This window comes from Adiantum capillus-veneris, chromosome 7, assembly GCF_014529385.1.
Source record: "Adiantum capillus-veneris isolate H3 chromosome 7, ASM1452938v2, whole genome shotgun sequence".
NCBI lineage: Eukaryota > Viridiplantae > Streptophyta > Polypodiopsida > Polypodiales > Pteridaceae > Adiantum > Adiantum capillus-veneris.
The window spans coordinates 74,239,696-74,266,701 of NC_140937.1; the positions used below are offsets into that span (position 1 = coordinate 74,239,696).

At 45.1% G+C, this 27,006-nt stretch overlaps 1 protein-coding gene across 1 annotated transcript; it reads left to right on the forward strand.

The window, feature by feature from the left end:
• Nucleotides 1-26,377, forward strand: LOC147454066 (putative nucleoside diphosphate kinase 5). The gene is made up of 9 exons (XM_086517260.1): nucleotides 1-54; nucleotides 620-804; nucleotides 899-981; nucleotides 1,119-1,226; nucleotides 24,535-24,635; nucleotides 24,785-24,915; nucleotides 25,017-25,021; nucleotides 25,101-25,150; nucleotides 25,377-26,377. Exons 2-9 carry the CDS (start codon nucleotides 673-675, stop codon nucleotides 25,442-25,444), a joined length of 678 nt encoding a protein of 225 aa, XP_086373386.1. The 5' UTR covers nucleotides 1-54; nucleotides 620-672; the 3' UTR covers nucleotides 25,445-26,377.
• The last annotated feature ends 629 nt before the right edge of the window (nucleotides 26,378-27,006 follow it).

The following is a 27,006-nucleotide window of genomic DNA, read 5'->3' on the forward strand; positions in this document are numbered from 1 at the left end:
AATTAACCAATTCTCCCGTCACCCCTATGGGTGTTGCAGTCCATTCCTACACAGGTTACCTCTCGCGCTCTCTCTCTCTCTCTCTCTCTCTCTCTCTCTCTCACTCACACACACACACACACACACACACACACACACACAAAACGCGCGCGGCACGTGCACTGACACGCACATTATACACAGACAACTTGCTCGTGTTACAAAAGGGAATGAGTTTCTTCGGTTTGTCACATTCACGGCAAAAATTGCTGCATAAGGTTTACGACCATTATTCACTGGATGCATGTCTTCTGCTGAGCGATCGTTGCTGGTGTGCTTGCCCTCCAAGGGCCAAGGCTTGTCGGTATATAATTCCTACCGCGAGATGCTGTTAGGGATGGTACTTGAGATCAAATAGTGAGCACAAGTGAAAGCAGCTTTGGTAATTTTGGGGCTCATGCAAGGCCTTCTTCACTGCCTAGCAGATGCTAAAAATGGTGCCCCCTGATTTTGGTTCAGTTTCTACTGCCATGTTTTTGCAGATTAACTTATATTTGCTTAAGGCTTACAATACAGTAGGTAATGAGAGTGCAACAGGTTTTTGAAGTCTCCAAACATACTTTTGGTATCTGTTATACAGAATTATTTATTGGAGACTTGGGTTTCCCTTAATTCCGCTCGCAAACTGCATTTATGGATGTACCTGAAGCAGAGCTCACTTTGGCTCTTCTCAAGCCAGATGCCGTCCAATCCGGCCATGTTGAAGCCATTATGCACACAGCGGAGAAGCATGGTTTTGTCTTTGTAACATCTTCACTCATCCAGGTATTTCCTGATCGAAAAATTTGGTCCAAATCAACATGGAGATGTTCCTTTTCAATTAAAAAAAGAAAACAATTCAAGGGTCTTTTGACTTCAGCTCACACGCATGAGAGCTGAGGAATTCTATGAGCATCTTGAAGGAAGTGACTGCTTTGAGAAGCTTACACGTTTTATGAGCAGGTCCTTTTTTGCTCCATTTATCGAGAATAAGCAAACACTACAGTTCAAGGTTATATTGAGTACATGAGATGCTTTGTCATCCATTTTTAACATTGGCGCTTGCTTGTGCCAAACGCATGATGGTTATTGGTGCGCAGTGGAGTTCTTTACGCACTTGTCTTGGGAAAGAAGAAGGCAGTTCAAGAATGGGCCTCTCTTGTTGGTCCATTTGACCCAGACATTGCTCGAAAGGAGTCACCATCAAGGTAAATGTTTTATATGGTTGCAAGTGCGTAATCACTTGAATATTATCCCACCACACGTGCATGCGCACACCCATACACACATATGCGCATAGTGCATGCATGCATCGTCTTGAGCTTGGGCACATAGCAAAGTGGCTGCATGCATCATCCTGAGCTTGGGTACAAAGAAAAGTGGCTGCATGGTTAATCTAAAATGCAGGGAACAATGTAATTGGTACTTTTAAATGTGCCTTAGGGAGCACAAGGCATGATAAGAGCAAAGAGATTTGTTTGCATCTATTCTCAGCGACCAGCTTCTATGCACATTTATCGATTTTATCAATCCATTTTGGCAAAAGATGTAATGCAAACGACCCGGGGGGGGGGGGGGGGGGGGGGGGGGGGGGGGGGGGGGGGGGGGCTCTAACACCTTTTTCTCCCCCCATTGTATTACTCAGCCATTGTTGGAAAACCATGAAATGACGATAAAGTCTGGCCTCTTTTGGATGGACTGTGAGGAGATTACATGACTCTTTGGTTCTTGTAACTTAGAAGATGCTTTGCCCATGGAACCAGCCGATGTACAAAGCGAGCTGGTAGAACAACTTCACCCAGATAACGAGATTTAATGCATAGCAGTGAACAAATTGTCACCTGGAGAGAAGTAATGGTCATGAAGATTGCACCCCTTGCAGTATTTCTTTAATATCCCGATGCGTGTGCGGACATGTATAGTGGTATCACATCGATTTGAGTGGTGGATAACATGTTACTGTTGAGGCAAAGGGGCCAGTTTTATGGACCTAGCATGAAAAGCAACTTAAGAGGAAGCACAGGGGATGAATGTGTGGGAAATATCTGAGAAGTGAGGGTGCCTTCAAGAAGCACCTTGTGTTCAAGACCTCACTGCTCAAAAAGCAGCCCATCAGCTTATTTTGCAATCTCTCTTTGGGACTGTTTCTTGTCATTTTACTGCCTGATACGCATCCATCCTACCAAATCAGGCATGCTAGGGTTGCTTCATGCTGGTAGATTGCATGCGTGGTGTCTCTGGTACTTTCCAGGAGCATGTATTAGAGAGTGAGGGCTGTTTTGTGATTGTGCTGGGCCGTGAATGAGGTATACATATGTAAGTCACGGATCTACCGTGACAGCACCAAATAGCCACTTCAAAACAATTCACAGTTGTAAGGTGCAGCGGAATGAATGTTGTATTTTCTCAAGATTAGTGATCTTTATTGCTCAAGGTTCCTTTTAGTTCTTAGGGAAAGAGAGAGCTTTCCGTCTTGTAGAGTGCTGCGGTCACGAACAAAGTGAGTGGATTGTGCGTGCAAGTGAATGAGATGAGAGAAGGAGAAAGAAGAGATATGACACCGAGAGGTTGTAAAACCCTCCTCCGAAGGCCCCACTCTCGTCGGCGAGAGTGGTCTAACTTGATTGCACAAAGGTGTACAATGCGAATGCAATGGACTGATGCAATGGGACTATGCCGACGGCGACGACGGTGATGACGACGGCAACTTGATGGCTGAAATCTGAGATCCTTTATCTGCTGACTTTAGGGCCTGTTTGGTGGTTGAAATTCTCTGTTTTTGGTTGCGTTTTTATGGCTGAAAATGGGGAAGCATCTGCAACCAACTTGGGGGGAATCTGCTCCGGAGTTTGAGGCTGAAAATCTGCGTTTCTTCAAGGGGCTGAACTGCAGATAAAAAAACGTTGAGATGCTGAAAAAAAAACGCTGAAAATTTGCTGTTGGCTGGCGTTAGTGCATGGCTGAAAAATCGCTGAAATTGCAGCAGTCCCTAGCGTTAGTAAAAACGCTGGTTGGGGCTGATGTCTGGCGAGCAAAAACGCTACAAGGCTGGTGGTCTAGGCGATGATGCAAGGGGGGAAAGATGGGGGGATCTGGTGTTGCCGCGGTACTGCAAGAGGACTCGCCGGCGGAGGTCTTTATCCAAAACGCTAGGCTGTGGGGGATACTGCTGAGAAGTGACCTGTTGAGTGGGAAGTTCCTGCTGCCTCTTCTGCCAGAAAGTGCTAACTTGGGTTTGCTTATATATTAACTTAGCAAAATTTCCCTACCTACTTTTGTAGGAAAGTCACTTAAAAATAATAAGTGAAAATCCCAATAAATAGGAAATTAGGCTAAATGCATTGGAAAATTCCCGTAATTGATGCTAATAGATTCTGATGGGAATTCTGACGATCATGCTGTGTGCAACCGGAGGATATGCATCTATGCTAAGTGACTGGGCATGCACGGTCTACGAATAGACTCACAAAAGTGTCAGATCACTGCTAATCTAACTTGACGGGACTGACTGAACCCTGCTGTGGTGTAGCTTGTCCACGGACACATAGGGTTGGGATGTGTCACGTGACATCCCCTCCTTTTCAAAGTGAGGTACTGGTACCGAACTGTATGGCGTCGAGGGAGATCGCCAACAGCATCTGGAATCCTGGAAGGGACTCTTCGCCGGCCCACTCTGCTGTGTGGGTCGTGCGGTACTTGAACTTCATAAAGGTCTGCAACGCTTGCTTCTTCGGGCCGCGTCGAAAGCGACACAAAGTCTTTTGTGGCTCCTTCGATGCTTCAACTTCGTCTAGAGTCATGCTTCCTTTGTCTTCAAGAATCTCCATAGCTGAAAATTCCTGAAACCATCTCCAACACAAAACCATGAACATACCCATTCCATGTAAAGTGAAGGAAAAAAATCTTGTCTTTGCTAAAGACTGTGTATGCAATGTAGATGAACATAGAGACAGAGTGACAACCCGTTCATCAAACACATGCAAACAATGCGGTCGAATTTTTGCTATTTGATCGAAATCAATCAACTGTGGCAAATCACAATGGAAATGCCCATGCTTGGTGCTCATACAATCATGTGCTCTTTCGGAAACTGTGTCATGCCATGGAAGAGACATGGAATGCGACTTCCTTACATACAAACTTTTTAGCTTTTCATGAACAATCCGTATACATTCGTGCTCATCCATGAGAGAAATGTGCTCGACATACAATATGTCATGCCTAGTAAAAGGGATCACATAAAGATGTCGACTAAAATATAGGAAACCTTCACGAATGAAACACTTGAACAATGCGTGCGTATCAATCATGCGAACACATAATACTTCCTGTGATGGTTCTTTGGACCAAGGCTCGATAGCCAAGATCTCTTCTTCGGTATCTATCGAATCTTCTTGTGGGGGATCTGTGGACCTCGACTCGGAAGCCAAGATCGATTCTTGGTGATTGATCGAATCTACAACGAGGTTAGCTTCGCTAGAAAAAGCATCAACTAACACATCATCCTTGTGAACAATCACATCTTGTTCAGGCAATTCATCATGCTTGTCTTTTTCATCCAAATCATCATGCAAATCATTATCATTCAAATCATCATGCTTCTCATAATCATGCAAATCATGTGTATCATGCTGTGGAGAAAAAGAGATTGAGAGAATCTCCTTATCCCGAATCCTTTCAACCTTGTCCTGTATAGTAGCAATGAGAGATGGAGAAGAAGCAATGTCCTCTCCATGAATGACAATAGGAGAATCACTTTTGGCATTGAGAGTTATAGTGTTAGTCAGAAAATCCATGAGAGCGTCATTATCACGAAACCATCGAATGCCTAAAATCATATCACATCCTGAGAGAGGAGAAACAACAAATCTTCTAGTGAAGGCAGTCTGTTGAATTGCAAACAACACATCAAGGCATTCCTTCGTGATGAGAGCGTCCATACCAGGGTCCTGAGAAACTTTGGGCACAATCGTGTTATCATTCATTGCATTGACAGATGTAGTGGGTGCTATGGGTTCTTTAGATTCATTCGATTCAAGCTTAGGATATGTTCTTTTTATGTGACCCTTAATGTGACAATGAAAACAACGACCTTCCTTAGAATAAGTGCTTTGTTCTTCCGAAGTGATGTATCCTCCTACAATTCCTTGTGCTACCTTTTCATCTGGAGTAAGCTTAGGTTTAGCAGTTGTGTTAGCCTTACCCTTAGATTCATTGGAAGAATTCTTTGATGAGAGACTGTTGGAAGATTGGTTAGAAGAGTTATCATTCTTACCATTCTTACCGTACTTACCGTTCTGAGGGTTCTGAGAAGTCTGCGAGGTACTTGTGGAAGTCTTGTTCTCCTTTTCCCTTGTTGTGCTTCATTTCCTGTGCGAGAGCAATCGCTACCGCCTTATTGAGATCGATTGGATCGAATACCTCGACATCGTACTTGATATACTCGTCCAATCCAAAGAGAAAAGCCTCTTTTGCGTTCATCATCCGACATGCGTAGTTGGGTATCTAGCTGCAAAACACGATTAGAAAAAGACATAACCGGTATACCATTTTGCTTGAGAGCGCGCCAATCGTCCTTCAATCGTGCAAGGTACTGAGGTGGCATAAAGTGCGCCTTGAGCTTGTTTTGGAAATCAGCCCAACTAAAAGAGGGGGGCGTGAAATCGTTGGCTGCCTCTAGGTGCGCGGCTAGCTGTGCCTCTTGCCATGCGTGGTACCAATTAATGGCATCACCGGTAAGGTACATAGCTGCCGTCAAAACTTTGCTATTGCTTTTCTTCTTAGTTGTCGCAAAATAAGCATTAAATTGATGCAACCAAGAATGAATAACTGTAGCATCCATCTTACCGTCATACTTACTGAAAATCAACTTTTCTGTGACTGGATGGTTGGAATCCGCGTCGTGGCTTGCGTCACCTGACGAACTTCCACGATCTTTGGGTGGTTCGGTCTTCGAGGCTAGGACTTGGGCAATCAATTCTTGAGTGCGTAGCTCTCGTTGAGCTTCACACTCGGTCTCCAAAGTCAATCTATGAGCGGCACGATCGGCCTCCAATGCTACGTTTCTTGCTGTCGCTTCTTCCTTCCTTAGTTCTTTTCTTTCTTTTCTTGTGTCGCGCTCGCGTTCTAAAGCAAGGCGCTTGTCTTCCTGTCTATCCATCATGGCCATCATCTGCTTCATCATTGCCTCCATAGGGTCTGGCGTAGATGGCGTAGGGGGAGGGTTGGAAAAATCTCCTGGTGGGGAGAATCCTTCGTCGCCTCTCTCATGCTCATCACCTGAATGCGAAGTATCCATGCCGCTTCGTGGGTGACGACCATGCACTATGATCTTGGGGTCTTAAGCTCGCGAGGAACTTGGGTTCTTGAGGGTCTTGATGTTCTTGAGGTCCTTGATTCGTGAGAATCTTGGGTTCTTGAGGTTCTTCTTGATTCTTGAGGGTCTTGGGTTCTTGGGGTTCTTGAGGTTTTCTTTCGCTTGCAAATCGCGTTGAGAAGGATCTTCTCTTCATCCGAGTTCTTGGGGTCTTAAGCTGCGGTCACGAACAAAGTGAGTGGATTGTGCGTGCAAGTGAATGAGACTGAGAGGAGGAGAGAGAAGAGATACGACACCGAGAGGTTGTAAAACCCTCCTCCGAAGGCCCCACTCTCGTCGGCGAGAGTGGTCTAACTTGATTGCACAAAGGTGTACAATGCGAATGCAATGGACTGATGCAATGGGACTATGCCGACGGCGACGACGGTGATGATGACGGCGACTTGATGGCTGAAATCTGAGATCCTTTATCTGCTGACTTTAGGGCCTGTTTGGTGGCTGAAATTCTCTGTTTTTGGCTACGTTTTTATGGCTGAAAATGGGGAAGCATCTGCAACCAACTTGGGGGGAATCTGCTACGGAGTCTGAGGCTGAAAATCTGCGTTTCTTCAAGGGGCTGAACTGCAGATCAAAAACGCTGAGATGCTGAAAACAAAACGCTGAAAATTTGCTGTTGGCTGGCGTTAGTGCATGGCTGAAAAATCGCTGAAATTGCAGCAGTCCCTAGCGTTAGTAAAAACACTGGTTGGGGCTGATGTCTGGCGAGCAAAAACGCTACAAGGCTGGTGGTCTTGGCGATGATGCAAGGGGGGAAAGATGCGGGGGATCTGGTGTTGCCGTGGTACTGCAAGAGGACTCGCCGGCGGAGGTCTTTATCCAAAACGCTAGGCTCTTGGGGATATTGCGGAGAAGTGACCTGCTGAGTGGGAAGCTCCTGCTGCCTCTTCTGCCAGAAAGTGCTAACTTGGGTTTGCTTATATATTAACTTAGCAAAATTTCCCTACCTACTTTTGTAGGAAAGTCACTTAAAAATAATAAGTGAAAATCCCAATAAATAGGAAATTAGGCTAAATGCATTGGAAAATTCCCCTAACTGATGCTAATGGATTCTAATGGGAATTCCGATGATCATGCTGTGTGCAACCGGAGGATATGCATCTATGCTAAGTGACTGGGCATGCACGGTCTACGAATAGACTCACAAAAGTGCGAGATCACTGCTAACCTAACTTGACGGGACTGACTGAACCCTGCTGTGGTGTAGCTTGTCCACGGACACATAGGGTTGGGATGTGTCACGTGACAACAGTTCACAATAGATTCAACACTGGCCCGGCGGAGTTCTGTGCCTAGAGATATTGGCCCCAAAGACTGGCGCCCTTTTCGGTATTTCTTTTTCTATTAATTTGAGTTCAAAGTACAAGAGTGCGGGCAAGCGCTCACACTCAGACTCTGCGTCCAGATGCTCTGAGTTGTGAGAGGCCTGCTCACATATTTAAAGGTACAAGGGTTGCTAAAAGCAGAGCCCTAAAAGCAGAAAATCAAAAGCTCAAAAGCTTTGCAAAAATAAAGCAGTTTCTCTTTCTCTCTCTCTCTCTCTCTCTCTCTCTCTCTCGCTAAAATAAAGCAAAGAGGCTTCTCTCTCTCTCTCTCTCTCTCTCTCTCTCTCTCTCTCTCGCTAAAATAAAGCAAAGAGGCTTCTCTCTCTCTCTCTCTCTCTCTCTCTCTCTCTCTCTCTCTCTCTCTCTCTCTCTGTCTCTCTCTCTCTCGCTTTTTGGTCTCATAGGTCACTTTGGCCTTTTGAAGACGTTAATATAACATTTCATTTCATTTCATTTCTCTCTCTCTCTCTCTCTCTCTCTCTCTCTCTCTCTCTCTCTCTCTCTCTCTCTCTCTCTCTCTCTCTCTCTCAGTAAATTAAAGCAAAGAGGCTCTCTCTCTCCCAATTACGTAGGAAAAAGCAAACCAAAAAGCTGCCCAAAAAGCATTGCTGCCGCAGCCTGTGGCTTCTATGAATCCTGCCGCCGCAAATCACGGAGATCCATACAACTGCCACGTCAGCAAAATTAGGGTTACTGTAGTTAGGGTTAGGGTTAGGGTTTCAACAGAATTAGGGTTTTGGGCAGCCACGTCATCACTTTGTGACATACCCCCCTCTTGAAAGCATTGTAATCGCCCTCGATTACGCCTGCAAAACAGACAGAGGCCATAAACTATCTTTGCAGACACTGACTGTTAGTACCTACGTACTAGGAACACACATCTAGCACATGTACCAATCGACAGTCACATCACACACGACATCACAGGACATCATTCGACATCACAGGACATTCAACATTCATTCGGATCTTAGACCATGATTTATCGGCAATATAGCTAGCAATCGCATCTAGATTCAGTCGGGACCTCATTGATGGCCGATTGACTAACCCCTATTGCAACCATGTCTATTCGCGACCAATTAGATCAAATACTGTAGACATTTCGTCTATCAATTCCTGCACTTAAAAACAAGTTGAGAACAAATCAGTTTCATATTCAGGAATTCCATTTTATAAAGTCATACAACAGAATACTGTCAGCTTTCAGTATCCCTGAAGCTGAAAGAGACATCAGTGACTCTAGTATTCTAAAATCAAGGCATCTGTTTTGACAAAGGAGTTGAGTAACTACCCTCTTATGCATCCCACTGCACCAGATCTGCGGCCCAGCTGAATTCTGGGTTCCCTTTGGAGTACACTTGCTAAACCAAAAGCTTCGAGGTAAAGTTTCACAATCTGAGGAGTATCTGCTAGGTCCTCCTCCTCCATCCACTTTGCATCCAATGCAGGATAGTTCTTGAATTTAACCAAGAACCGCCTTCTTACTTTACCCTTATTCTTTGTGTCCTTATGTGCCAAAATCTGTTCAGGAACAAGGATCTCTTCGTTTTCCTCCACTTCAAGTGGCTCATCGGGCTCCCCATCATCAGGCACATCACCTTTAAAAGGTTTCAAGAGACTCACATGAAATGCATTGTGAATCCTCCAAGTGTCAGGCAGTTTCAATCGAAAGGAGACATCATTTATCTTTTCGGAGATTTGGAAAGGTCCATAGTATCTTATACTAAGCTTTGGAAAAAGCCTCTCCTTTCCCTTTTTCTTTCTCAGGCGTGCCTTCTCAAAACATAAGAGCACCCAACCATCCTCCTTCAATTTCAAATCGCGACGATGGCGATCTGCTGCCTTTTTCTGTCGTTCTTGAGATTTCTGCAAAGCCTCGCGGACCTTGGCAAAAGCCGTGTCTAAGTCGCGCGTGTATTCATCCGCTTCAAAAATCTTATCTTTCGTGCTTAAGAAGGATGGAACCTTCGCAGCACCTTCAATAATCTCAAATGGCGCCTTCCCCGTTGAAGAGTGTATCATGTTATTGTAGGCAAATTCCACCAACGGTGGATACTTTTCTCATTGAGTCATTCAATTAGGAATATTCAGTAATTGGCACATCACAATGCAACACAAATGCTCACATATGCATGTTACAACACATAGAAACATAAAGTCGCCGATGAACACTCCTCCCGCATGACCTAACAAGGTCCGGGACGGATCTCATTCAACGACTCCCTCATCACTCTTCCCACATAACCTAAAAAGGTCCGGGCCGCGAGATATAGAGGCCTTTTACAACCAAACGCCCCCCAGACTGCAGCCTGTGTCGTTTGGAGGTTTTGAGAGTAACCACTGCTCAGACTTCTTAATACTCCTCCCGCATAACCATCCAGGTCCGGGCCGGGAGTCACAACAACAATACCTTCCCCGTGAATAACCACGAGGGTCCGGGCCATGAGTTAAAAAAAAAGTACTTTTCAATCATTCAATACTCCCCCCGCAAATAACCACAAGAATCCAGACCATGAGTATGAACAAGCATTCTCAAACATCATTTCTCACCCTCCACCCGGGAGTAAAATCACCAATTATTGAAACCAGTATTAAAATTAGAGTCAAACATTTCAAATCGGCACCAAGACAGGTTCAAAACAGATACCATCTATTTCAAACAAAGTTTCAAACAATACAAAGTTCAAAAGTATCTAACTATAAAACAACTAGAGAGTTCATTCAGGGTTTTTTTCGGACAACCGAACTTTGAGGACGACTAGCTTGCCCTTTTGCATCACGGTGATGGTTCGGTTCCGAACCTGGAGAGTCACATCATTCTTGTCATGCCAAGGCATGCCTAATAGAACGTCACAATTGCCCAACTTCATGATGTGGAAATCAACTTTTCCATGATAATCTTGAATAGTCACTGGACGAGCACCAATGAGCGGTACCACTTTCTGAGTTTGCCCCGTGGCTAGCTCAACTTCAATTTCTCCACCCTCGGTATCATAATCAAAGTGCATTTGCTTTAAGAATTCTGGATGGATGAAGTTCTCTGCAGCTCCGGGGTCAAAGAAAATAAGGGCTTTGAAGCCATTGACTTTGCCATATGCTCGACACAATTCATTTGTACTTTCAAGGCGTATGCCATAGATGTCAGGTTTAATTCAATAGCCGGTTTAGCTCGTTTGGCTAGAGATGGTCCTGGGTTTCTGTCGACCGTCGATGCGGGAGTCGGCTCCGCGGGTCTGTCAGTGCGTTGGGGACAACCAAAATAGTTATATCCTGTTTGAAAGCATCCAAAACATTGGCCTTCTTGTAGTAAGGTGTCCCGTTGTTGAGGTGTCGAACGAGGCCTTTGTGGTTGACTTTCACGAGACTCGAGAGAATTTGTTCTTTGCTGGTGAGAGTTGTGGTTAGTGGCCGGAGATTCTTTTGTGGGAAACTCTAGCTTTTTCTTCATCAGTTTGTAGCCGACTGCGGCATGGTCCATAAGTTCTTGCATGGTGGAGACTTGCTTGGATAGACAATATTCCTGCAATGGTGATGGTAGTCCAATGGTGTATCGCTTGCATTGGGCCTCCAAGGGAACAGATCTATATAAGGACACCAATACACGTCGAGAAACTTTTGGTTATATTTGTCCATGGTTTCGGTGGCAAGCATTTTCAAGTTGCCCCACATTGCCAAAATCCGGACGTCAAACATCGAAGTTATGTAACTACGTGCAAAAACTGTTTTGAAAGCTTGCCAGGTCCTTGGAGCATGCTGTTGTGTCGTGATTGAACTCCACCATTGCATAGCATTATCTTTAAGAAATGGATAATAAGGGTATCTATATGGGCTCCAACCATTGTAGCCTGGTGGCGGTGGCGGTGGCGGTGGTGGTGGTGGTGGAGGTGGAGGCAATGGCGGTGGCAAAGGCGGTTGCACTGGATCAGGGTCAGATGGCTGCACCATATTCTTGAAGACTCCCCCGATCAGAATAGACGGCTGAGAAGGTTGCCGGTTGGAAGCTCTCTGTCACGTGACACATCCAACCCTGTGTGTCCGTGGACAAGCTATATCATAATAGGGTTCAGTCAGTCTAGATTAGAAGTGATCTGGCACTTTTTGTGAATCTATTCGTAGACCGTGCATGCCCAGTCACTTGGTATAGATGCATATCCTTTGGTTGCACACAGCATGATCATCAGTATTCCCATCAGAATCCATTAGAATCAGTTAGGGGATTTTTCCAGTGCATTTAGCCTATTTTCCCTATTTTTGACATTTTTCACTTATTAATTTAAGCGACTTTCCAACAAAAGTAGGTAGGGAAATTTTGCTAAGAAAATATATAAGCAAACCAAAGCTAGCACTCTTTGGCAGATGAGCAAGGAGCACAACAGGCCTTTGGCAGCAGCAGGTACTCCCTCTCTCAGCAAGAACCCCTCAAGCACTGGGCGTTTTTGGTTCCACCCTCATCGCCAACATTTAAGCCCTAGTGTTTGTAGTATCGCCAGCCCTTCCTTGCCTTGGCGATTCAGCCATTGCTTGACCGCAACATCCCCTTGCACCTAGCGTTTCTAGATCAGCCCAAAATGCAGCAGTTCCATCAGCGTTTTTCAGCCCAAACGCAGCAGACCAAATCAGCATTTTTTCAACATTAAAACGCAGCAGCAGGCCAGCATTTTCATCATGCTATTTCAGCGTTTTCAGCAGCATAAAAATGCAGCAGATCAGCGTTTTCAGCAGCCCCGAATCAGCCCCGAAAATCAGCAGATAGCGTTTTGTGGACAGCAGTTAGAAGGTCTCAGATTTCAGCCCTTAGGTCATCGTCGTCGTCCCCGTCGTCGTCACCGCTATAGTCCCAAGTTGCATCAGTTTCTATGCATCATCATTGTACCACTTTGTGCAATCATAAGTAGACCACTCTCTACGCTAGGGCTGATTGACTGTGGCGATCAAGCAAGGCTGAAATTTGGGACTGCCGGCGATGATCAAGGCTGAAATCGCCAATGCTAGGTGGGGATGCTGATGGAAACCAAAAACGCTGGGGTATCTGTGGCGAGGATGGAGACCAAAAACGCCAAGGGTGCTGATGGGGATTCCTGCTGAGAAGGTGCCTGCTGAGCGGGAAGCTCCTGCTGCCTCTTCTGCCAGAAAGTGCTAACTTGGGTTTGCTTATATATTAACTTAGCAAAATTGCCCTACCTACTTTTGTTGGAAAGTCACTTAAAAATAATAAGTGAAAATCCCAATAAATAGGAAAATAGGCTAAATGCACTGGAAAATTCCCCTAACTGATGCTAATGGATTCTGATGGGAATTCCGATGATCATGCTGTGTGCAACCGGAGGATATGCATCTATGCTAAGTGACTTGGCATGCACGGTCTACGAATAGACTCACAAAAGTGCCAGATCACTGCTAATCTCAACTGACTGGACTGACTGAACCTTGATCATGCTGTAGCTTGTCCACGGACACATAGGGCTGGATGTGTCACGTGACATCTACCTTCCAATATTACGGTCCATCCCGTGTTCCACGTTAGCCGCTTGCAGGAGCGGTTGTGTAACAAACTTGGACACTCCAAGTCAAGATTCTATCGCGACAGAGCAGAGATTCACTTCAAAACAGGTCACAATACACAATTGATTTGACACGGCCCGACGGAGTTCCGTGCCTAGAGATATTGGCCCCAAAGACTGGCCCCCTTTCGGTATTTCTTTTTGTATTAATCTTTGTTCAAAGTACAAGAGAGTGGGAGGGTTCTCACTCTCAGACTCTGCGTCCAGATGCTCTCAGTTGTGAGGGCCTTGCCCACTTATTTATAATTTACAAGGGATGCCCAAAAGCAGAGCCCTAAACGCAGTCAATTTTAAAAGCCTTTTAAATAAAGCAAATAGTCCCAAAAGCTTCAAAAGCTGCCAAATTGAGCATACGTAGAATTCTGCCAGCTTTTCCGTACGCAATGCCACGTCAGCAGCTTAGTGGAATTTTCGACGCAAATCACGGAAGTCCGTACAGTGAGCCGTGTCAGTATGCTCAACGTGAATTCCAAAAATCCGCCATGTGTCACTTCCGCATTTTCACGGGCTTGCCAGCCGGGGTGTGTGTGTGTGGGTGCTCTGTTGCCCCATGTCCAGGCCATGCCACATCACCAGCTTGTGACATACCCCCCTCTTGAAAGCATTGTAATCGTCCTCGATTACGCCTGCAAAACAGACAGAGGCCATAAACTGTCGTAGCAGACACTGACTGTTAGTACCGATGCACTAGGAACAACACATCTAGCACATGTACCAATCGACAGTCACATCACAGGACATCATAGGACATCACATAACAAATCACATTCAACAATCATTCCAATCTCAGACCATGATTAATCGGCAACATATTTAGCAATCACATCTAGATCCAGTCGAAACTTCACATACCCGCTGCACCAAATTCTGCCCAAGCTGAGATCGGGGTTCTATCGGAATAGACTATGCTAAACCGCAGGCTTCAAGGTAAAGAGTCACAATCTGAGGAGTATCTGCCAGGTCCTCCTCCTCCATCCACTTTGCATCCAAGCGGGACAGTTCTTGAATTTAACCAAGAACCGCCTTATCGCTTTACCTTTTATCTTTCTATCTTTATGTGCCAATATCTGTTCTGGAACGAGTATCTTTTTGCTTTCCTCCACTTCGGGTTGCTCATCTGGCTCCCCATCATCGGGCATATCCCCTTTAAAAGGCTTCAAGAGACTCACATGAAAAGCATTGTGAATTCTCCAAGTATCGGGCAGCTTCAGGCTAAAGGAGACATCATTTATCTTTTCTTGTATCTGGAAAGGTCCATAGTATCTCATGCTAAGCTTTGGAAAAAGTCGCTCCTTTTCCTTTTTCGTCCTTAGGCGTGTCTTCTCAAAACGTAAGAGCACCCAATCGCTCTCCTTTAATTTCAAATCGCAACCATGTCGATCTGTTGCCTTCTTATGTCTTTCTTGATATTTCTTCTAAAGCCTCCCGGACCAAGTCCAAGTTCCTCGTGAACTGGTCGGCTTCAAAAATCTTATCTTTCGTGCTTAGGAAGGATGGAACCTTTGTAGCACCTTCTCAAATGGCGCCTTCCTGATGAAAGAGTGGATCGTGTTATTGTAGGCAAATTCCACCAAGGGCAAAATACTTTTCCCATGTAGTCTTCTGATCCAAAGAAGAAGACTTCAACAAATCGAGTACGACTGAATTTGCAATCTCAGATTGCCCATCTGTCTGCGGGGGTGGAAAGATGACGAGAACTGAAACCATGTGCCAATGTTCTCCCAAATAGCCTTCCAAAACAAACTCGTGAATTGGGGATCTTTGTTGTCGGAGACAATTGTCTCAGGCATGCCATGTAATTTGAATATGTGGGCAATGAACAGTCTCGCTAAGTGATCCGGCTTGACTGTCTTCTTCACTGGAATGAAATGAGCTTGCTTGCTAAATCTGTCAATAACAGTCCAGATACCATCGCGCCCACTCTGTGACAGCGTTTCCTTCAACTAACTCATGCCTATTATCCCTCTTCTTCTTGCTCGCATCCTCCCTCTCTCTCCTCGCGGGTCCTACTAACTGCCAACAACCCTCCTCTCTAATCAAGGTTGTGGCCCCACACAAGGCAACGACCCCTCCTTGGAAACTGCCTCATGACGTTCTAGATCCGCAAGCATTGACCATGCATAAAAACATATATTTTTTTAACTCAAAAATTTCTTCAAGCTCCTATTCACATGCAATTTCTCACAAGGAGAAATTTTAATGTCGTACGGACAACCCGAGACCTCAAAGATCTAGGCAGGCAAGCCTTGCACTCAAAATTTCTTGCTCTCTCTTAGTAATACTCCTATTTTAACGTTGTAAAGGCAATCCCAAAAGACCTCCCAAACCTTTACGACGAGAGTTAAGCTCTCTTTTTCCTTTATGCTATCGATAGCAAACCTCTCTCTCTCTCTCTCTCTATATATATATATATATATATAAACAAAAATTAGGGTTAGGGTTTCTGCTCTCGGGCAGCCACGTCATCACTTTGTGACAATTTAGGCCCCTCGACCACATCTGTAAGTTGGCTCCATTCTTTAGGCTTTGACACGTCAGCAATTTGTTACATCTCCCCTTCTTGAAAGAGAGTAATTGTCCGCAATTACAGCATATCTGCAAAACAACTCAAGTTAGCTCAAAAATTTTCGAGGGTCATTCCGAGGGACAATGAGTTTGCTCTGTTTATTAAGGAGTTAGCTTCTCCTTTCTGCTCCTTTGATCAAGGAGTTAGCTTCTCCTTTCGGCTGTTTTGTTAGCTTCTCCTTTTTGCTCTTTTGATCAAGGAGTTAGCTTCTCCTTTCGTCCAGATCGGAACTCTTGATATTCCGGCATAGTAAAATTAGCCATCACGCCCAGACCGTACTAATCTTCCACGGGTGTCTTGATGCACTAAAATTACATACCCAAGCAATCTCATCCAATTAGGAATATTCAATAGTTGGCACATCACAATGCAACACAAATGCTCACATATGCATGTTACAAGACATAGAAACATAAAGCCGCCGATGAACACTCCTCCTGCATAACCTAACAAGGTTTGGGCCGGGAGATATTCAACGACTCCCTCATCACTCCTCCCGCATAACCTAAAAAGGTCCGGGCTGGGAGATATAGAGGCCTTTTACAACCAAACGCCGCCCAGACCGCAACCTGCATCGTTGGAGGTGCTGAGAGTAACCACTGCTCAGACTTCTTAATACTCCTCCCGCATAACCATCCAGGTCTGGGCCGGGAGTGACAACAACAATTATTTTACAAGCATACAACCAAATGCTCGCCAGGCATCGGCCTGCGTCGTTCGGAGGTTTTCAAACATACAAAGAAACACTCCCTAGGCATCGGCCTGCATCATTCTGAGGTTCAAACAATACCAAAACAATATTCCTCACTTCTCCACCCGGGAGTAAAATCACCAATCATTGAAACCAGTATCAAACCAGAGTCAAACAATTCAAATCGGCACCAAAACAGGTTCAAAACAGATACCATTGATTTCACAAATTCCAAACAGGATCACCAAACAAGATCAAATAGAGCTCAAACTTAAAAAGAAATCTCGACATCAGTCGAGCTCGAAAAGTCGACTGACTTTCCATCTTGAAACCTGCACCAAAAATTAGGGTTAGGTTCCTTCCATGAGGTCGTAGCCGAGCACAACATGGTTCGTAAGCTCTTGGACAAACAGTGCTGCTTTGGCGGCGATGGTAGTCCCAAGATAGCAATCGCACTAAACCTCAAAGGTCATCTGCTCGTGAAGAGACATCTATTGAGAGATGTCGAGAAATTTCAAGATATAATCTGCTAGGGTTTCCATGGCAAGCATTTCAAGATACCTCACTCTGCCAGAAGTTGCACTCCGAAGGAAGATGTCAGAAACCATATAACTTCGGGCAAATTTTTGTTTTTTCTTGAAAGCTTGCCAAGTACTTGGAGTATGCTGCTTGGTAGCTATAGACATCAACATCTGCATGGCACTGCTTTTGAAAAAAACAGTGACTTGAAACAAATCTGGATCCTTCTCTTGCAAGTGGTCTTAATTGGCTTATGCCCTGTAAGACATGAGCAGTGACGACGGGAGCGCGCCCGATGCGCGATGAAGTAAGGGTGGGAGTCGCTAATAGGTCCGGGTTGGAGGGCGAAGATCTCTCAAATAAAATTCCATCAATAGCTTTGTCTGCTCTTTTGTAGGACCGGTATGCTTCCAGAAAAGCATATGCCCGATGCTCTGATACCACTGTCAAAAGACGGGCACCGTGTGCCAATAGAAAAGAACAGATTGAACAGACTTTAGCACTTTAATAACAACTGAACTGAAAGAGAGAGACGACACGCAACACGGAGTGGCGGAATTTCACCCCCAGAGAGTATCGGCCCCAAATCTTGGCGCCCCTTTCGGTATTTCTTTATATTGCATCAACACAGTACAAGCTGGTCCTCTAGACTTTGCACCTTCTCCAAGAAGCATGCCAAAGAATGAGCCCTAGCCTCATATTTAAAGGCCCTTGGCCTGAAAAGCAGTTACAGTAAAAAGCCTTTAAAACTCAAAAGCTTCTGGTCCAAAAGCAAAGCCAAATATGTCACGTGACACATCCAACCCTATGTGTTCGTGGACAAGCTACAGCATGATCAGGGTTTAGTCAGTCCAGTCAAGTCTAGATTAGAAGTGATCTGGCACTTTTTGTGAGTCTATTCGTAGACCGTGCATGCCCAGTCACTTAGCATAGATGCATATCCTCCGGTTGCACACAGCATGATCATCAGTATTCCCTTCAGAATCCATCAGATTCAGTCAGGGGAATTTTCCAGTGCATTTAGCCTATTTTCCCTATTTTTTGGTATTTTCACTTATTATTTTTAAGTGACTTTCCAACAAAAGTAGGTAGCACTTCTGGCAGAAGAGGCAGCAGGAGCTCCCCGCTCAACAGGCACCTTCTCAGCAAGAACCTTCAAGAACTCATCAAGCACCCCTCAGCACTCACCCTAGCCCTAGCGTTTTGGGTTTTCCCCCAGATCTCTGGCGTTTACATGGCATTCCCATCCCTTGCATGATCGCCATCATCATCAGCATCCTAGCGTTTGCAGATTCCTCCCATCGCCAGAAGCATCAGTTTGCTAGCGTTTTCCAATCTCAGCCCATCAGCGTTTTTGGAGTTCATCAAGCCTAGCGTTTTTGCTAAGGACACAAGTCAGCCAACGTTTTTGATTTGCAGCCTTAGCGACAGCAGAATAACAGCGTTTTTCAGCAGTCTCTATAGCAGCAGATTCATCCCTAGTGGATGCAGAAGAACCCCCATTTTCAGCCATAAAAACGCAGCCAAAATAGTCATTTTCAGCCACCGAAACAGCCCCGATATTCAGCAGATAGAAGACCACAGATTTCAGCCCTAAAGTCGTCGTCGTCATCGGCATAGTCCCAAGTTGCATCAGTCCATTGCATACGCATTTTACCACTTTGTGCAATCAAAAAGTAGACCACTCTCGCCGACGAGTGGGGCCTTCGGAGGAGGGTTTTACAACGTCTCTGGTGTCGTATCTCTCTTCTCTCTCTATCTCTCAGTCTCATACACTTGCACGCACAGTGTCCATTCACTTTGTTTGTGATCGTAGCACTTTCCATTACGAACGGAAGGCTCTCCCTTCCATAAGAACTAAAAGGAACCTTGAGCACAGTTCAGAGCGCTCATCTTGAGCAAAGCGCAAACAATCATTCCGTTGCACCTTACAAAAAAGCTGCCGTTGTAAATCATGGAAATCTGTACAGCCTGCCACTCATCAGCCATCGCAATTTTCGGAAATCTCCTTGTTGCCCTTAGGGTTAGGGTTAGGGTTTCTGCAGTTTTAAGGTTTCTGGTAGCAGAATTAGGGTTTGCAGGTTTTAGGGTTAGGGTTTTTGCACTTTTAGGGTTTCTGGCAGCAGAATTAGGCTTTGCAGGTTTTAGGGTTAGGGTTTCCAGAATTAGGGTTTCAGCAGTTAGGGTTTCTGGCAGAAATTAGGGTTAGCGTTTCTGCTCTCGGGCAGCCACGTCATCACTTTGTGACAGTTTAGGCCCCTCGGCCACATCTGTAAGCTGGCTCCATTCTTTAGGCTTTGACACGTCAGCAGTTTGTTACACCAAACCTACACATGGACAATCTGGAAGTGAAATTGTGACAAGATGTTCGCCCACCGCATCTGCTTTTCCGATAGCTGCTTCTGTGACAAGAAGTAGGGTAAACTCTGATGGTCAGTGAAGACAGTAAAATCGGCTCCGAGTAGGTAATGCCGCGACTGAGTAAGAGCATGGATAACCGCCAAAGGCTCTTTCTCATATATCTGTGCTGTCAATTCCGGCCTTGAAAACAATCGGCTCTCATAGGCAATGACATGGCCTTCTTGCATTAAGACCACATCCAGACTACGACTACAAGCATCACAATATACTTCAAACGGCTTCTGCAAATCCGTCAAAGTCAAAACTGGTCCCGTAGTCAATTTCTCTTTCAAAGTCTGAAAGGCAGTCACCTCCGTGGGTCCCCACGAGAAAGGGACTCCTTTCTGTGTCAAGATATGCAAAGGGGAAGCAACCTCTGCAAACTTTGTAATGAACCGCCGGTAGTAAGAACATAAGCCCAAGAAGCTTCTAACTTCATGGACATTCTTCAAATCGGGCCAATCAAGTATATTGGCCGAGTCCATGTGCACTCCTGCTGCTGAGATGATATGTCCCAAGAAGTGTATCTCTAATAAGAAAAATTCACTCTTCTTTGCATTGATCACCAACTTGTGATCCCGCAATGCCTAAAAGACCTGTATCAGATGATGTCTATGTTCTGCCTCATCCTCGAAGACAATAATGTCAGCAAAGAAAGTGCCAACAAAAGATCTGTACTCTCTGAAAGTCCTGTCCATCATTCAGTTCGAGCATTGGTAAGGCCAAAAGGCATCACCAAAAATTCATATAAACCGAAGGTCGTCCAAAAAGCTGTCTTGTAGACATCTCCCGGCGTGATTCGGAATTGATGATATCCACTTTTCAAATCGATCTTGCTGAAACAAGAGGATCCTTGTAGTCTATCAAGAATATCATCGATCCTCGTAAATCTGTTCTTGATGGTGATCTTATTGAGAGTTCTATAATCAATGCACATTCTCCAAGATCCATCTTTCTTCAAAACCAACAACACCAGAGGGCAGTAGGGTGAAGTACTCGGCTGGATAAGACCCTTTTTCCAAGAGGTCTTTCACTTGGTTCATAATCGCTTCATTCTGGGCTCGGCTCACACTGTAAGGTGGTCGGTTCGGTGGTGTGCTTCCAAGTATCAGATCAATGGTATGATCCTCAGGACGAGCTGGTGGCAACTCGCCTGGCAGGCCCTTAGAGAAACAATCAGCATGTGAGGAGAAAATCTTGGTGTTCTTTTCGAGGTCAAAACATATTCGACCTTCAATCATTATTCAACTCTCTCCAAAACATAGCTGAATTTTATCAAGTACAATCTCTGTGCCCTTCATTTGTTAAAGTCGCTTTCTCAGCCCCATAGTCAACCACGGTGGTGTTCTTGTGGTATTAAGGGATTTCGAGGAGGACGTCACAACCTCCCAAGGGAATTACGTAGAAGTCCTCGTGCCCTAAACACCCCTGACATTGCAAACGAAGTTTGCCAATGATCGGTGTAATGGCAACATCCCGCCCGGGTGCCGTTAGAACTACCTCCGCCTGTGGCCTCAGCCTGCTGTCTGGCGGAATTCCAAATCAAGCCGCCAATTCAAGTGAAAAGAAGTTGGCCTTGGCTCCTCCATCAAAGAAAATGAGGGTGTCCTGATCTTTCACTTTGCCCTAAGTGCGGCAAAGTTTTGTACTTTCGTTCATCTGATTCGGTTCAGGCCCCACGCAATGTGGTACGAGTTCTGCTTTCATCTGCCTTTTCTGCCACGTTTCTCTGTTGCTCTAGAACTCTTTGGCCTGTCTTCAATCTGTTCTTGCTGTGCCTTTTTGGGGCACTTTGCGGAGATGTGTCCAAATTCCCCGAAACCAAAACACTTCCCCTCTTGAGATAGATAGCCCTTTCTCTAAGAGTCTGTCGGGGACGTGTATCTTTCTTTTCTTTTCTTTGGAACTCTTGCTCTTTCTTCTTTCATTATTAGAAGTCTGTTAGAAGTCTGTTGGGTTCTTTGAGTCAAGATCTCATCAATGGGGTAAGTTAGATTGCCCGAGTATATGGAAAAACCCCGTTTCGCATGACCCATCAATTCTTGAATAGAATTTGACTTTTGTTCCAAGTAGTAGTCTCAGATCTCTGTAGGAAGTTCGCAACAAAACCGCTCAATCTGTTCTTTAAACGAGACCTTCTTAAATGAAGAAGCTGCTAAGAAAGAGCTCCAAAATCTCTCGCAATCAGCATCCAAAGAATCTCCCTTGGTCATCCGAAGATGATTCCAAGCGGTTCATATATCCTCGTTCGTACTCCCAAGTCAGCCAAGAAGAAATAAAGAGCCTTTTGAATTTCAACCATGTAACTGGAGCTTCCTTCCTTAGAAGAAGAGTGGACCACCATGTGCGAGCATCTCGGAACCTAGAAAAGGACTCAAATTTAATCGACTGCCCACCTTTAAATTCTTTTGTTGTCTTGCTCTTGTCTTCGAGGAAGTCATATTGGCTGGCTCTGTAGAAGTGCGTCTTTTCAAGAGTGCTTGTCCATGTCTTTCTGCGAGTACAGGTTCTACTTTGCTGTACTCATTTGTCTTTTCGGCTTTCCTCCCTACCTGAGAGGAGAAGCAATGGCCACATGCCATCTCAAGTAAATCTTATCAGTCGGGTAATTCTTGAGGTGTTTCGCTAATCTCGGATCCTTGGAGTACTTAATCAATCTGTTCACACATATGCCAATCTGCAGTTGATGTTTGTACTCCTTTCTAGCAAACTTGTCCAATTTTTTTTTTTGCCCAAGTCTTCATTCTTTCTTCAGTTCTCGCCACGCCGGATTTTCAACTTTTCTTTGCCTTCCCACTGAGAGGTGTCATCTCCGTCAGATTCTTCACGAGAACCCATGTGTAATCTCGGATTCTTAATGGCTTTATGCCCTGTAAGACAGCGCGATGAAGACGGGAGCGCGCCCCATGCGCGATATGAAGGATGGGAGTGACTAATAAGTCGGGACATGAAGATTCTTTCTCAAAAGCTGTGCGCGCTGCAAAAAGGATCGGATCCTCCGTAGAAGAAGAATCTTTTTGAGCTTTGATACCACTGTAACAAACTTGGACACTCCAAGTCAAGATTCTACCGCGACACAGCAGAGATTCACTTCAAAAAAGTTCACAATACACAATTGATTCGACACGGCCCGGCGGAGTTCCGTGCCTAGAGATATTGGCCCCAAAGACTGGTGCCCCTTTCGGTATTTCTTTTTGTATTAATCTGTGTTCAAAGTACAAGAGAGTGGGAGGGTTCTCACCCTCAGACTCTACGTCCAGATGCTCTCAGTTGTGAGGGCCCTGCCCACTTATCTATAAGTTACAAGGGATGCCCAAAAGCAGAGCCCAAAAGCAGCCAATTTTAAAAGCCTTTTAAATAGAGCAAATAGCCCCAAAAGCTTCAAAAGCTGCCAAATTCAGCATACGTAGAATTTTACCAGTTTTTCCTTACGCACTGCCACGTCAGCAGCTCAATGGAATTTCCGCCGCAAATCACGGAAGTCCGTACAGTGAGCCGCGTCAGTATGCTCAACGTGAATTCCAAAAATCTGCACGTGTCACTGCGGCATTTTCACGGGCCTGCCAGCCGGGGTGTGTGTGTGGGTGCTCTGCTGCCCCATGTCCAGGCCATGCCACGTCACCAGTTTGTGACAGGCTGGGATAAGATGACCAAGTTGTTCCTCTGGTGGAAGTTGTGAGTTTGGAAGATACCACTCGTTACATTCCACTAGAACCCGAATCGGTTCTTGATCAAAGGGTCCAATTCGCAAAAGGCTTTTTATCCCGAGTATTTGCTCAAGTGGAAGCAGCGACCCGAGTCGAGTGCTACTTGGGAATCAGTAAGATTGTTGAAGAGTCGTTTCCCCGGTTTTATAACCAAGGATATTGTTGAGGACAACAATTTAGAATAAGAGGGGAAGTGTTACGTTCCCAGACATTAGGATGGGCGCTTGAGCTATGTTCGACCAAGTGTGAACTTGGCCCTATGGTTAGGGCGGTTAAGGAATCCTATAAATAGGACCCTAGGCTCATTTGTGAGCCATCTTGTGTGGTCACCACACTTGGACTCTAGGCCCTTCGCAACTCTACCCGCACACCCATTTGGTGTAGGCCTGGTGGTATGGGACACGAACCCTTGTGGTGTAGGTTAGCCCGTTGGCTGCAAACTCCGAGGCTCGGGGGTGAGCATGTATTTACTCTATGGCTGGGAGGCGAGTCTAATCTCCGCTCTCTACACTTGATTATGCGTGAGTATTGCTTGTGTCATGTCATGAGTGCAGGATGGATCCGAGAGGGACTAACATACTTGGTGAATTTCAGGAATTATCCAGCTAGGAGGGAGACTTGGTAGATCACTCTTTGGCGTTGGGTCTTTACCTCAAGGCTTTTGGTTTGGAGCCTACCATTTCAAGCACACACGCACGTTCGGTGGTTGAGTCTAACGCAGTGCCTGCTGCACTCTGTCAAGGAGGTTGGAAAGACAAGTTAATTGTGAACATCTCTACGTTAAACCTTCATTGTTTGTATCAAAGGGTTATCTTTTAGTGGGTTCTGCATATATTTGGACGCTTTTTGGGGAGCAATATCTGAAGACCACCATTGACATGCACCTTGTAACTATCAAGTCCTGAACATCAACTAGTTTATATTATAAACATGCATCCTACAATGAACTTATGAAGTTCTATTACGAAGATTATGAATGTCTGCATTGGTCAAGACAGTACATCCTCAAAACTCTGGTTTGCTGGGAACAGTGTAGTCATTGTCTAGCTTTGTGTTTAACGCCCATCACAATATTCACCCAGAACCTAACAATTTGCATACACTTGCATCAAGCATTTGGAACATGAGAAGAAGAAAAACCGATGTAGTGTGGCTTGATAATAGAGAGGGCCGGATAACCCCAACTACAATGCATGCATGTCCGCACACACAACACACGTAGACACGCACACGAAGCTTTCATCAAGCAGTAGGCCATGAAAGGACTCTATTGCATATTTACAGAGTGTGTAATGGTACTTGACTACCTTATTATACTTTTATACACCATGACAAAGAAAAAAAAATGATATTAATGCTCTGTGTATCTAGTTTGCGCGCGCGGTATGGAACAAACAGCATAAGGAACGCAGTACATGGGAGTAGCTCACCACAAGAAGCAATTCGAGAAATCAGGTTCTTTTTTCCTACAGGTAGTACTCGTCTTGCTCATTGAAATCCAAAGTATACTTGCTGAATGCATTGCTAGAAGAAATCTACTGACATATCCACAACATGCACGCGTTCTTTTGTGGAAATGAGCCCACCAATTGTCATCATGCAGTAGCCTTTTTGGTTGCAGTTGTAAGAGATCCCCTCCCAGATGAAGCTTCATCAAAAGAGTATTTTGACAAGCATTTGAGAGGAACACTCTTGAAAGGGCTGACAGCATTGGCAAAGGCCAAGCCTCACAGTGATCCATTACATGTTATTGTATCCTTTGTGAAGCTCAAATGCATAGCCAGTATTTTGGTTAAGAAACAAGCTTTGAGGGGAAGGTTCTTTTTGTTTCCTTAAGTTTTTTCTTGCGGTAGAAATGGTTAGCAACTTGGTTGCAGGAGAATAATCCAAATAAGCCACTTGTTGATGGGGTTAGACTTGTGGTGGGTTTACATTAGGTGTCATCAGCCTTTCACATGTAAACATCAACAAAGGAGCTATCAAGAATGTAAGGTCATTTTTCAATGGGCCAAATTTAGCAACATTGTAGGCGCATTTTGTGACACATTTACCAGCAAGCGAATCTTAATGACTAAATACTTTCTTATGTGTGCTGGGAACACCATACATTTTGAATCTCCACTTTAACTGTGATTGTCAGAACTCTTTTGCTGTTCTCTTGAAATCTTTCATCTAACATGACACACACGAGCAGTTCCTACTCATGTACACAGGCGAGGAAGGGTGCCTCCGAAGAAAAATGGAGCAGCTGGAGCATGAGGGGCATCACCAAATGCAATGATCTATGTATGCATAGTGAAACTCTCTTGTACGATTCAACTCAATTGCAAGAGAAAGTAAATCCATCTTGCAAAAGTTGTTGAAGCTTAGTGCATTGCTGGGTAGCTGTAAAGATGTATGCAAAATGTGGAGCTCTTCAGATGGAAATTGCCCTGCTCCTTGGAAAAGAAGGACAAGGGTATCTCTCCAAATGTTGTGACCTATTATGCATGCCGAAATATTGGGGGCTGAGATTGGAGCAGCCGACAAGGCCACTTTGTGATTCGACGTAGGGGTTGCTGGAGCATGATTTTATACTTCGTGGTTCTCTTGTGGGCATACATTCCAAGTGGAATGGTTTTTTCTAGCGTAGTAGCTCCCTTATCGCAGTGTTGTCGTTCACAGTGCAAGGTATGCATAGACAGGGCAATTGCACCAGGCTGTGAAGATTGAAACAAATGTGCAAGGGCACCTTCGTACTCTCCTTGCAGTGACCTATCTGTGCATGCTCAAGTTCTATGACATGATCAAAATTATTGGGAAGGAGAACTAAGTTTATGACAAGGTTATGTTGTGGCACTTGTGGTGATGTTTGCCAATTGAAATCGATGAGTCTCGATATTGCAACACTTCTGGGCTCTTTGTCCAAATAAAATTCCCAGGCGGGTCCCACCTCAGAAATATAAAGTCGATTGAACTCTCTGACAATCGGCCCACCGTAACTGTACAACAAGGTCAAGCTAATCTTCAAAAGCGTTGGCTGCTCACCCTCTTTTTGAATGCTCTTCATGGAGGTATTCCTTCCTACATAAGAGGACCTACCCAGTGCAAGTATCTTACTCTATTGGATAACTGACGTGATACCACAGCATCTCGGTTGTAAATGGCAGCTCGTTGGGGTGGCTGTCTCATCTCTAACTTCCCTCAAGGTCGGGAGTCGGAAGGCTGCAGATCATAGCCCTTTATTTACACACCATTATATCCCGTAATCTCACCATGCAATCGTTCGATTGCTGACAGGTCAGCACCCGGAATATGTCAAAGGTGGTGTCCACTTCAGAAGCTGACAACTCAGCGCACGGAATTTCCTGCAAGTGTGACAGTTGCAGCAGTTTGCCATCATTGACACATGAGCATAAGGAATTACAGCAGCATCCAACACGTAAGCAGTGGGAAAATCTGCGTAAACGTGTATTCTGCAAAGGATTCTTGTGTACGCGCCTGTAGGTCCTCCTTATCTGCAGCACGGAACAACTTGTTGCCTGCTTTCCCTATGAGGCTGGGAGTAGCAGCGAGTAGCCCCATGATGTATCCTGCTGCCTCTCCTCCTCGCGACTGTCACCACTATCGAGTGTCAGAACCCACATGGCAGCATACTATTGGCCCGCCTCCTCCCGACCCTTGACGGCCGGGAATGGTCCCTGAGAGGGACCATTCCTGCAATGCAACTCCCACATGGCTCCCGGCCTCCGCCGGTCACCATGTGGTCGCTGCATTACAGGGAATGGGACCATTCCCTACACCTTCACTGGGGGAATGCCTCCTGATCTTTGCTAAGTGTAAAATCTGAAGCGCCTCATTCTT